This window comes from Diadema antillarum, unplaced genomic scaffold (genome assembly GCF_040938485.1).
Source record: "Diadema antillarum isolate AM-2024a unplaced genomic scaffold, OU_Dant_1.0 seq00000507_RagTag, whole genome shotgun sequence".
In the NCBI taxonomy this organism is placed as follows: Eukaryota; Metazoa; Echinodermata; class Echinoidea; order Diadematoida; family Diadematidae; genus Diadema; species Diadema antillarum.
In genome coordinates, this window is record NW_027271462.1 from 1,392,249 (window position 1) to 1,405,926 (window position 13,678).

Below are 13,678 nucleotides of genomic sequence, written 5' to 3' on the forward strand. Positions count from 1 at the left end.
CATTGTGTAATATTTTCTGATAAATGTATCTACAGCAGCATTGGTATCTTATTCACCTTTATCCCTTACAAAAGAAATCTACTCAATATTTTGCACAAGCAAATTTCCTTAATTCAATTGTACAAATGGTGGGGGGAAAATAGGATAAAGGGTAGGTCAAGTCAGAAGTCATGTTACCATCAAAACACAACTTCATCTGCATTGCCATTTGATATGCATTTCTGTACATCAAGAGTCCTCTAAAAACAGCCAACAGTGGAACAATTTGTTCGCAAAAAAAAAATCAAACCTCCTACACTGGGGTGAAAAGTTCATACACCACACTGATTATGAAATGATACAACAAATGAAGTACGAATCTTGGCATTTCAGGTGGATAACTTTGTTTTTCAGTCTATAAAGCAATGGTGGAGAAAAACGTTCTAACAGAATTTAAAAAAAAAATACAGCCAGTCCTTGAAATCTATGATCTTGAAGTAATTTTCTTTCTGCACAAACGATTATTTTTTTTGCTTTTGTTTTTGTTTATTTACATGTACATATAACTCCAACGCTGCACGATACATAATCATTTTTTTTTTCAAGAAAGTTACCAAATTTTAGACTTATTAATACTTAGCACGGACAAAATGTATTTGCTTATGCTGTAATATGCCATGACATGACAGTAAAATAAATTACTCCTCATATGTCACAGAATCTTTCTTGATTTCTATTTGGACAATTCATCTATTTCAGTCTCAAAGCTTGGTGCATCTTATGGATCTACAGCTAGCAGGAATTTGAGGTTGACACTTTGTGCATTTACATATTAATGTATCAAAAGCCATGCAAAACAAAAAGAAAAAAAAAAGGAAAGAAAATCTGGTATCAATTTGGAGGGATTCTGTACAAACATATTACTATCTCTTTAACATCATCACGATCAAAATGCTGATTTTTTTCACATTAGTGCTGTTTATAGGCCCAGCTGAAGAAGAAGGGGAAAAAAAAGAAGAAGAAAAAGAAAACAAATATATATATATATAAATATTCAAGTCTTCAAAGTCTTTGTGTTGAGTTGACTGATGCTGCTCTAATACACAAAGCCTCTGTTGAGTAAATTGTGTTTCAACTTGCAATCAGTCAGAACTAAACATACATTGAGGCCTTGTTTAATACTGCCACAATGCTACTACATGAGATAAAACTTCCTGGGTATCCTCACTAAAAACATTACACAAAATGATTCCCATCACTTTGCAGCTTGAGAACTGGAAGCATTCAGGTGATTTCAGTTTGATCGTGGTCATTGATTGCTTTGGTAATCTGATACATGCAGCATCCAACATCAACCCTCTAAAAGGTCTTCCAAAAGTTTGGTCTCATCTCCATTCATTGGCTACTACTGTGGTACCTTCCTTGCAGTCCATACTTGCAGATTGCAGGCGAAGAGGCTCGCGTCAGATTTAGCCCACTTCATGCACGTACAGGTTGGCTGTGACACACAAAACGATGATGCAGAATGTGTTGTAGTATATCAGCAGGCGAAATTTGGGGTCCACATCTCCCTGCCTGTACCAGTATATCTGTGGGAAACATGAAAGAAACTCATAAACAGCAAATTCCTTACTAGTGATGACTCTGTGATGATTCTTTAGTAATCTCTTATTTATTGTTTCTTGATCCATCCCCCACTTCCATTTTCAGCCTCTGTTTTTCTCTACAGGTTGAACTTTGCCTTCTATGTATTTCTAATCTGTTCATCTACTCTCTCTCTCTCTCTCTCAAGAGAGAGAGAGAGAGAGAGAGAGAGTAGATGAAAACACAGTCATGCTGCCCCTGTGTATTGCTACAAAACAGCAAAAGGTTGTTTTGTAGCAATACATTGACCAAGTCATTGAGGCAGAGTGACAAATTAATGTAATCTTTTGAGAATGTAATGAGACAACAATTTGTTGTCTCATTACATTCTCCATGCGCTTGGGGTGAATTTCCTCTTTCATTCTGTACAATTATCCCAGGTCCAAGTTTGTTAATTTACATTGAATTTGTGCTGTTCACTTTACTAAGTATATAACATGTTGCTTTGTAGGAATGACATAAAAAGCATAGACTCACCAGTGCAATATTTCCAGCACACACGAAGATGATACAGCATGCAAAGAGAATGTTAACAGGTAGTGGCGGCCAGCTTGGGAAGACTAGAGCACTGATGAAAGTGATCTGGTTGAAGATAGCAAGTCATTCACAGTGTTGAGTGCTTATCCAAAGAAGAAATACCAGCACTGCATTGTACATCGTATGTTAAAGGGATTGTATAGTTTTGGTTGAGACCTAATTTCAGGTTTCTAACATTTTTTTTGTGAGATAATAAGAAACCTCTTGTGAAATATGAAAGAGCATGTAATTCCATGAGGGATTCAACGTTTATTTGATGAAAATTGGTTTCGAAATGGCTGAGATATCCAAAACAGAGCGATTCTAATAAAGTGTGGGACCCACCTTTTATCACAATCGCTTTGTTTCACTTTGTTTTTGGATGTTTCAGTCATTCCAAACCCGATTTTCATCAAATAAACTTTGAATTCCTCTTAAAATGGTATGCTCTGTACTATTTCATAAGTGTTTTCTTGGTATTTCGCAAAAATTCAAAAGCCCAATTTTCATCTCCACCAATACTGTACCATCCCTTTAAAGATGCAATTGACTGCCTAGACTGTAAGACATCACATATTGCTCAGAATGTCAGAGCCATGACTTGCATTATTGGCCATGGCTTGCATTATGGGCCATGACACTTAAAACCATGTATCACATCCCCCAGCATCACATCTCGCACCACAGTTTATTTTCCTGCAGACCTGAAAATTGTTTTTGGTGGGTTTTTTGCTGGAGTTATTTGTTTTCCAATTTTTCTAGCATAATGTAAGAATACCTGACACGGCTCCTTCTGAAAGCAGGGGATATTACCCTCAACGTACTTGTATGTTAGTACAAGTCAACCGAATGTGTACTTTTCATAAGATAGTAAGTTTATTGAATCCACTTTATATTTTCCTTACATCTTTGTCCTGCAGTGATGTCATCATCATGAACAGTTATGGTATTCTCATTTAAGCCTGGGCAACACAAAGATTTATGAAATTCATAGCTGTTAAATGGATTGTCCTATTTTCCTACAACTTCATTTGTGACCCGCTACAACAAAATGATCCTAGAGTCGGGTGAGGTCGATTATTTGAAAATGGCATGATATAATCCCCTAATCTTTCTGCTTTAAATTGATATATAACACATTTTATAAAAATAATCGGCTGCGCAGATATCGATGTTTAAAAGAGAGCATGTCGAGACGTCTGGAAAATCACTGTTTCGAGAAAAGCGCCCTAAAAGTCTTCCTTTCGACGCAATCGCAATCAAGGGACACGCAAGTCAGTTTTCACCTCTGGACAATAGAAGGTAAGCCCTAGCAACCCCCGAAGAGTTCATTCAAGCACATCAGCGTCGGCGGTCTCCTCACCAACCAATCAGTGACCAGGATGTGAGAAGCGGCTGAGCATAGCGCACCCTGCCCGCACGCACCAGTCGACTGGGCAGTGTGCGAGCTTCACGCTTCGGTTAGCAGCAACCAACAAACTGACCAATGAGATCACTCTGGTCGTTGTTAGGGGCGGAACCTATCTGTGGCGCTCAATCCAAATTTTCAAACCAGTTTCTGCTTCGTTGAAACGCCAAAAAACATGGCTCAGAAAAACGCAATTTTTTAATCTTTCCTGTCATCATTTTGCTTCAAAATTTCGACAGATGATAGAAGACATGTTAGACTCCAAAAATATATCAAAATCAGAAAATCGTAAGTTTTGACTAATTTTAATGCTCTGACTTCAAACTCGATTTTCACGGCTTCGACCATGCGCGACTTTAGGACCTTTTTGTTGTAGCGGGTCACATTTGGTTGTTTTTTTCTCCCAATATTTTCTGCATTCAGTCATGTAATGTCAGGAGAAATGTCCCCTTTAAGCCCATCATTTTATCATCCCCAATGTATCAGTGAGTTATTCATGGGAAGAAAAAAAAAAAACATTACACAGGTGACTAAAAATAAGACTTTTCTTCGTAAACTCAACAGAATTGTCCTAATTTACACAAATATGAGAGATAAATATGACGGATAAGAACTGGGGGCTACTTTCATTGCATTATAAACCAAAAAATAGAACATTGAACATGTAAATGTATAGTTAAAAACTGCAATCAATAACAGGTATGCAAATCCATACAGTGGTGTAAAATTTTCCTGCTTTTGATATAATAATAATTAATAATACAATACATTTATCTTGGGGATTAATACGGGTGTTTCTAAGCACTCAGTTTACCGCAAAAAATAATATTCTAGACATGCAGAAAATACGTCTGAAAACCTGCAGATATTCAATTTCATCTTTAGGCATTTAAATCTAGCATGCTATCATGAATACACTGGAGATACACTACAAATATCAAGGCAACAGTAGCCTTTCACTGCTTTGCTTCTGAGCAAGATGTAAATAACTGACCCCCAGAGGAAGCAACTGCTTCTTGACACTACTATGCATAACAAGAGACCCGCGGGTCACGCGCTCACCTGAGTATCGCAATTTCCCCTTCCATGCATTTTTGAACACTCTTACCTGAGAACATTGGAAACTTAGGACGCACGACGGACGACGCACGACGCACGACGGACGCCGGACGAAGAGCGATCGCAATAGCTCACTTGAGCCTTCAGCTCAGGTGAGCTAAAAACAAAAACATGTTCATCTTGCACATGGTCTGCAAATGTTAGCATCAAAAAGAAGAGTTTTCATGCACGAAATACGATGCTCACTGCTTCTTTCCATTACTGACGTGGCTATTTAAATTCCTCACTGAAGTAATGGCTTGAAATTTGAATGTTTACTTCAATCTTAACTTTTTCACCACTGTTTCAGGTGAATTATTGTCTATAAATACATTTCTACCCTTCCAACCAAATCATGACATTCCTTATGGAAGTTGTGATTTCTAAACCTGCAATTTTTACCAGATGCTCAGCAACTCTTGACCTCTCACCTTGAGGAGTTTTGCCTAAAAGCTACTCAATGCTGCTACACATCACACAGCATACATGTACTTTGTGAGCCAGGTACCAAGAAAATGTTCTTATCAACTATTTATCGAGAATTGGATTTCTTGACCCCCGAACATAATGCCTCTGTTATCATTTGGGTCGGAGGCATAAAGACGTGCACATATCAAAGGTGATGTAGTTTGAACTCACACACACAATTATTTTCAACTTGACCCATGACATGGCATTGGGTAGTCAACTGGATACACACTTACCGTTACTATGACCATGGAGATGATGCCAATGGCGAGATTTACTACACGTTCCTGCAGTTGGGTGGAGAGAGGGAAGCAGAAAAAAATCTAATTCAATAACATGTACAACAAAATGAAAAGATATTTGTAGCTTCTGTTTAACTAACTAATATTGCCCTTGGTTGCTACAAATACACTCATGAACATTTTAGGACTTACAGATGGTCATGACACATTAAGCTGTACCGGCAGGCGAGAGAGCCCCCTCGTTAGTGCATATTACGTGTCAAATACAAAGTATTTTGAATCCAGAATTTGTAAATGTGATGTAAGCTGACAAAGAGGAGGGGAGTTTATTTGTCGGTCAGTGGGTGTAAACATCTTGTCTCAAGAGACAGGGAGGAGGCAGGGAGGGGAGAGAGAAAGTTGTGATCATCTCTAATGACAAACTTTCTTGGATTCCTTCATTCTACACAGGAGTGGAAGGGTCTGCTAATCATTGCCTGCTAAAAATTCTATTACACCAAGTCTTCTGGGCACATGCAAACATGAAGGCCCTATGATGAGCAAATTGCAACAAATTTTGTTTCGCGCAGTAGATTTCACCCTGTCTATAGCGGCCACAGACCCGATGGAGCCAATAACTCGGCTTGTTTTTCTGGTTTGTAGCTGTGCCAGTCATTTCTTGGCAACGTTTAGTGATCGCCACTGCTGCATTCATCACTCACTCAGTCACAATAATTCATGACTGTACACATGATACTATGCAACAATTTCATAAACACCGGCATAATTCAATGCATGAACACGAGTGTGCATACGTACGCACATACAACTGTACAGGTACATGTAAGTACCGTACTTGTAGATGTCGCTGATATATGTACATGTAGGCAATGCACACAAAGTTGGATAACCTGTCTATAGTGACCACCTGTCTATAACGGCCACTTTTTTGTCTCCCTTGGGTGGCCGCTATAGACAGGTTTGACAGTAGTTCTTCGTATAGGCCCTACGAAGCAAATTTCTCACCCATGTCTGCGTTTCACCAAAGAGAGGAGTTTGGATGTCAGTGTTGTAGTGATCCATCACTGATGTCATTCAGAGTACAATCTGCCCTTCAATACATGGGATGACTCCTACAGGCACTTCAAGGTGTACCTGGTACCACATCAACACATTCTCATAGTATCTGTTCCAGATGAAAGAAATTTATAAAAAGAAATTTGACATGAAAAGAAACATGGCACAGACAAAAACTTTTTTTTTTAAAAAGAACAAATGTAATAATGTTCAGCAAACTTCATGTACACAGTCTTGCAGTATAATAGGATGAGCTTTATAACATTTGACATTAAAAGAAACATGGAACAGAGACATTTGTAAAAAAAATAATAATAATAAAAATGACGTTCAGCAAACTTCATGCGCAAAGTTTTGCAGTAGAATAGGATGAGCTTAATCCACTCCTTACGGGAACCTAGCGGTCTGTGTATTGATTCTATGGGGATTTAAGAATTCAGTACGGAACGGGTTATGTCAACAAAACAGTGGAAAAAGGTTAGGAAGAGACCTTGGCAGGAACTACCGGTACACTATGTAATTCCTCCTTTAGACAGTTAATTGACAGAGTTTTGGGTGTGAGCAATAATAATGATCCCTCATAGTTCACCTGAAAAAGGGGCTAAGCGTGACAGACCCTTCACTGATTTTTTTGATGTGATTCGGAAATAAAGGCAAACATACAAGCAATCAAAATTCTGCTGTATGATAACTACAATGTACAGAATGTACACTATGTAGGTCTGTCACATTTTAGTCATAAATTACCATTGAACAATGTAACCTACAGTGCATAGTATTACATTAGAACAAAATGTACTTTCATACAATTTGTTGTTTGTTTTTAGAGACAAAATGCTTTAACACAGTAAGTAGACTAGCTGAAAAATAAACTATGGTAGATATACCTATTCCCTTTCGTAATTTGTCAATAAAAATGTCATGATAAACCCACACAAATGTACTTGACACAATTAAAGAAATGAAGTCTAAATTCTGGCATGAAATTATAAATAATCTTATTTATTAATTGTAACAGCCCTGATTAAAAAAAAAATGACAATGAAAACAAGGAGAAAATAAAGTCTAACATTCAGATACATCAGCTAGTAAATTGGAGAAAATGTAGACCCTATACAGTAGTCCACAAGTCATGGTCGGTATTGTTGGTAAGCGGCTAATTAGAGACTATCTAAATCCATTACAATCGTTAATAACGTTCTGCGCAAAGTTGATGCTAAGCCATGTTCAAGTCAAGATGTGTGATGAAAGGGACAAAACACAGGATGTCAACCACCAGATCAACAACAATGAAGGGATTATCAGATTATGCTGAAATTTAGCATGCTCTATTAACACATTCTGTTCTAATTCAAGCTAACTTTCAAAGCAGTAGCATTCCTTTCAAAAGTTATTAGACTTGAAAGTGAAGAGTGTACAAAGGATTTCAAGAAATGAAAAGGGACCTCTAAATACCGAATCATACATTATCATTCTAGTACTACTCTCCCCCAAAAAAGGGGTTGTAGAAAAACTGTGGAAAACACACTTTCCTATTCATGTTACAATCCCAAACTAAAAAAGAACAATGTAGAAGAAAGATACCGGTAGCTCTTTCAGAAAATATGAAAAACTCAAGATTGGGAAAGCTGACCCATTTCACCTTTCTTGAGTCCTCACGTAAAAATCAAGGGGTGCGACTTTTTGTTTTGTGATACAGGCTCACATATATTCGCTGCATGATAATTTGGCAAATTGGTGCTGACGGCCCTTCATCTCATACATAGTAAGAAATTTGCAAATTGCCACTGGCATCCAATGCATATTGCGCATATAGGCAAGAACTTTTGCGTGAATTTTAATTTCACGAATGTTGGCACTCACAAAATTCGAAAAATTAAAATGCACGCGAACATTCCTCACTTTACAGTAGGGCCTACGGCTAGTACAGATACACTCATACGTTAACTTAGGCTTAACTTCTACTTCTACTTCTATGGTGCTTCTCATCAAAGCCTGTTCAGCAACTGGATGAGGGTTTGTGGTGTGGTGCTTCAGACAGTGGATGCCATTTGTGCTTTGTGCTTGTGCAAGTAAAAAATCTCTGCCATGCTTAATTGGCTTCTGTGGCTCTCTTGAACTGCTCAACAGAGGGCAGTTCAATGATGTGTTGAGGAAGCCTATCCCAGTCTCTGATTGTCCTTGGGAAAAAACTGTATTTGTAGGCATCCAAGGTAGAGCCGGTTCTCATAAAACGTTGATGTTGGCTGCTTCGTGTTGTTCTTTGTCTCTGTTTGAGGTAATGTGGTATATAGGTACTGCAATTTGGTTGTTTATTGCTTTGTAGAAGACCGTTAACATAGCTACCACAGTACCAGAAATGAGAAACCATGTCCCTATAATCGGGTTATGGTTTTAAAAAAAAAAAAAAAAAAAAAAGTTCATAAAATTGACAAACATCTCACAGAAATGAATCTGCATCATGAATAAAATATAGATCTAGTGTCTATGTCTAGCTAGTGCATGCAGTAAAATGCACCATTGCCAAGAATGTAAAGCTCTAGACTACTGTATGTAAGACTGTCTGTTCTTGTGAATTTCTGACGGATCTAGCGTTAACGTTAAGCGTTAATACTCCCAATAGGCCCTAATAATATAGATCTAGTAATATTAGATGTGCCAACGTAATAATGGTCAATGCAATGCAAGTGACAAAACAGTGTCAAGTGTGGCAATCGAATGCAAGAATGCATGTCAGGGAATCAACAGATCATATCAACATAATTTTCTCGACATTAAACTTGCCAAATGCGTTTGTCCCGTTTTCTGACGCTTTGCTAAAAACATAGTAAAGCGTCAGGATTAGCAAGAAATTAATCTACAGTATGATACCACACCTGTCCTGCCTGTGAAGAAACCTGGATCATGCTATCGCAACCATAACAACCCACCATGCACCACTGCACGATGCACGTCTACTATCGAAGTAGCAGCTCAGGCGGAGGAGTGGAGCGGCGCGCGGCCACTGGATAGGCTCCGATGAAGGGTTGCACTTGGTGCCAGGCGATAGCGTGATGACCCGTGATGATGACAAGCAAAGCAAAGCAACTTTCGTCTCGATAGAGTTTCAACTGAAGGTGGCGCTGTCACGTATTTAATAACACGTTATTCTAGAAAGTCTGGTAGTGAGTTTTTAAAAGTTTGAAAGTTTATACTCAATCAAAAAGGTGGGAAAAGACACTAAAAAAAAAACAACAACATGTTTTTGGGTATCAGAGTCCGATGTAAAAACATATTTCACATTAATAAAAGAAAGGTATTATTTCACATTAATGAAAAAAGGTATTATTTCACATTATCAATTCAACAATAATCATAAACCGAGTTTCAAATTACTTAACTATCTGTAGGAGAGTAAACAAGAGTGAAATACAATTGATGGGATGAAAAATATTATGTACAGCAATAAATTTTATACGTGATAATAGTGAACGAAAAACAAAGGAGAGAAAAATCGAGAGAAAAAGAGGGGGAGTGAGAAAGATAAACAGTTAGGTTACCAATTCATTGCAAAGAAGGCAAAGCCTATCAAAAGTTATTATGTAATAACTATAAATGAAAGGACGAAATAGATAATCTACTAAACATGTGTCTTTATAATATAACTACAAAACTTGGTTAAATCAGAAAGGAATGTTTTCTTTTCACAATTTAATAATTGAAGAGTTTCTCCACAAAAACCGATAAGTCCATTTTTAAAGATTTTTAAGTACGGTCTCTGTCATAAAGTACAAAATAATACCTTTTAAAGGATATATTGGTCACTACAGAAAAAGGTACATTTTTGAAGTTATGGTCAAAAGAAGCAATTTTCTTTCATTATTCTCTGTATTTTTCTTGACCTTTAATCGCAAATATCTCCATTTGGCAAATATGGACTTATCAGTTTTTGCGAACAAACTCTTCAATTGATCCATCTTCATTGTATTGGGGTATTTTCAGTAATACTTTTTTTTTAAAGCATTTCTTTTGCTGTTCATTAAAGAGGCTGCATTGAAAATTGTCAAGGTATAAAATCATAATGAAATTCATCAACAATCTTATCCTCATTGCAATGGGTACAGAATCTTTCATTTCTAGGAATTTGATCTTTCGAACCAATATTAGCAATATTATTTGTGATTAGCGCAACAGAATTTCCATAAAAATATTCATCTGTGAATCATTCAAATGCTGGAAAATTTTCTCAATAGATCTCCTACTTGAAAATTCGATTGATTCTACATCACTACAATATGCCACTCTTGTTTATGTCATTTAATTTGGTGCTAACTAAACTTTTGAAGCCAGCTAGATTGAGATTTGATGCCCAGTTGTTCCAAGTTTTCATGAGACCTAGGTTGTCAAGTATCTTTTTCATTCTAATGACCCACTGCATTGAATTTTCTTACCTCACAGATAAAACATAATTACTGGAAATTAATATAATGTGCTACCTTTGAAATACTACTGATGTGAACAAGCCTAAACCAAAACAGTAGTATCCAAAGGGTCACAGGCTTTTCAAACTTATATTTACCCATTTCACCATTAACCAAGCAATTTGAAGCGTGTTTATGCAATCCAAGCAGTTCCTTACAATATCCATAAAAGAAAGTTTCAATCTGGGTGAGGTCGATCTTCAAAACCCCAAGTTTCTCTGCTGTAGAGCAATATGGGCATGATAAAAAAAAAAAAGAATATTCGAATAGCTCTTAGTCTTACATCAGTCGGAAGAAGAAGAGGTAATACCTCTTCATCAAGAACCATGCTCTTAAGGCTTGGGATACTTGTTTGTTTATAGCTTTCATATCATAGCTTATAGCTTTCAATTATCATAATTTATAGCTTTCAATTATCATAATTGAACATTGTTCCTTAGTAGACATAAATAATTGCAGACACTATTTCCACCATCCTCGAAATGGATGGTTTATGAGAGCTGTTCTAACTTTCCCACGGGAAAATAATTATCTTAGTCTTATAGTAGTATTAATGGTATTTATGTATTTTCAGCCAACAAGTTGTATCATCTGCATAAAGTTATGTGAATTGATAAAAACATTCTCTTCTCCAGTAGAACAAGTTTCATTCATAGCTGACGAAAGAGAATCCAGGCCAGGGTAACTCCGAGACAATGACAAAAAGTTGTTTAGATAAAGTGAAAATAATATACATATATATGTATATATATATATATATATATATATATATATATATATATATATATATCATGGCTCGACACTAACTTTTTTGTTTGGTAGCCCGATGGGGCCACCAAAATCCTAAATTTCAAATTTTTGGAGGCCCGAGAGAAAAATTTGGTGTCCCGAAAAAAACAATAAAAAACATTAAAAGTCCTTTTTTTTTTAAAAAAATGAGTCAAATATTTAAGTTTTATGTTAGTAAGAATTAGAAGTTGGACATATCTACTCATAAATAAACTTCAACAAACTTGCAACACTCACTCTCAGGTTCTCATTCAGTCCTTTTCATCCATCCTTTAAACAAATTTAACTGCTAATTTCCGGCGCAAAAAGTTACGAATTTATTGACATACTTTTCAAAAAATTTTGGTGGCCCGAGGCGGGCCACCAAATTTGCCCTTTTTTGAAATTTGGTGGCCCGACTTTCATTTTTGGTGGCCCCGGGCCACCGGGCCACCGTTAGTGTCGAGCCCTGTATATATATATTATATATACAAAATATGTATATGTATACATATATACATATATATATATATGTATATATACATTCACATACACACAACAATAGGAGAAGAGCATTTGTGGACATAGCTGATCAACACAACACGTCGATCACTAGCTACGTCCATGAATGCTCTTCTTCTCGCACTCTCTCTCTCTCTCTCTCTCTCTCTCTCTCTCTCTATATATATATATATATATATATATATATTATACATACATACATACATAACAACTCTGGATACAGCTTTAGGGTGAAACTACGGAAACTGTGTCAGCAGTAAAGCATGGATTGAATGGGATATAATAAACAGTTGAAAATGAAAAGGAGACACATATAAAGGGCCTATGGTCTCCTTTACATGTAGTAAGCATGTAGTATCTCTTTAAGCTGGCTTCTCAAGTGTTAAACAATGTAGATTCACATAAAAATAATATGTGTGTGTGTTGTGTGTGTGTATGTATGTATATATATATATATATATACATATATATATATATATATATATATATATATATATATATATATATAGGGAGAGAGAGAGAGAGAAATGCACATTTTTCTCATTCATTCAGTTGAAGTACATGATCGATAATATTTGAATTAAAAAAAAAAGAAAATAAACTCGCCTGTAGTAACATTACACCAATTATTAATTGGCTTCTTTTGACAAATGACATTCCTGTTGATGGAATGGCCCTTCCGGTGTGTGTATGATCCCTGAGACAGGATCAAGAGATTATTCAAGAAACAGGGCATCATCATTGCTTTCGAACCTCTCTTCACCTTCAGACAGAAATTGGAAGTTGTAAACGACCAAGTCCCAAAAGAAAAGCAGAGGAACTTGGTCTACAGCCCTATTCAATGTTCCCCAGAGGACTGCAACAAGTTGTATGTGGGGGAGACTAACAATCACTGCAAGCTCACATGAATCAAGATCAAAGGCCAAGCCTTTCTGATATTAGTAGTATCCCAGACTCAGCAGTCTACACACACATTAACTCAAGCAAACATTCTTTCAGGCGATCATTTTGGATAGATAATCCAAATGGTTTAAAAGGGGTGATAAATAAGGAAACCATCTGGGTACAAATGGAAAGACCCGCATACAACAAGAAAGGAGGCCTCCGCTTCAATTTGTCACACAGGTGGGACCAGGCCGTTCACAGGATTCCATGCCATCTATCGCCTGAAGGATGAGGCGTTGGGCGTGTTAGCTCTGTACAATCTCACACTATACAAGGGCCGTTCCATAAGTAATCTCAAAACAGCTTGTCAACACTGACCACTTGTTTCACTGTCTGATACCAGAGAGGTGAGTCACCTCCTGTACATGCATAAATACCAATTGCTCTTTGTGTGAAAAGACAGAGTGTGTTACAATTTCATCATGAGCGACTTGCTCAGACAACTCACCTCGATGCAGAGCATCCAATGAAACCATCCAATCTACAATGTACGCCCGGAGTGCCTGATGTCTCGTTTTTCTATACAGTGTATTCGACTATAATTAATTAGTGAGTAGGTGTTGTTGTGGAGT

General features: G+C 36.9%; 1 protein-coding gene across 1 annotated transcript; it reads right to left on the reverse strand.

The window, feature by feature from the left end:
* Positions 1 to 1,378: 1,378 nt before the first annotated feature.
* On the reverse strand, positions 1,379 to 6,508 carry LOC139733963 (transmembrane protein 243-like). The gene is made up of 4 exons (XM_071644775.1): positions 6,361 to 6,508; positions 5,350 to 5,400; positions 2,101 to 2,205; positions 1,379 to 1,568 (listed from the first exon to the last, which is right to left on the reverse strand). Exons 1-4 carry the CDS (start codon positions 6,427 to 6,429, stop codon positions 1,449 to 1,451), a joined length of 345 nt encoding a protein of 114 aa, XP_071500876.1. The 5' UTR covers positions 6,430 to 6,508; the 3' UTR covers positions 1,379 to 1,448.
* Between the last annotated feature and the right edge of the window lie 7,170 nt (positions 6,509 to 13,678).

Excerpts from the sequence above, each read along its gene's own strand:
- LOC139733963 (XM_071644775.1), bottom strand. The coding sequence starts at position 6,429 with ATGACATCAGTGATGGATCACTACAACACTGACATCCAAACTCCTCTC. Across the intron at positions 2,206-5,349 it reads TCTCCATGGTCATAGTAACG|ATCACTTTCATCAGTGCTCT; the intron begins GTAAGTGTGTAT and ends ATCTTCAACCAG. Across the intron at positions 1,569-2,100 it reads GTGCTGGAAATATTGCACTG|ATATACTGGTACAGGCAGGG; the intron begins GTGAGTCTATGC and ends TGTTTCCCACAG.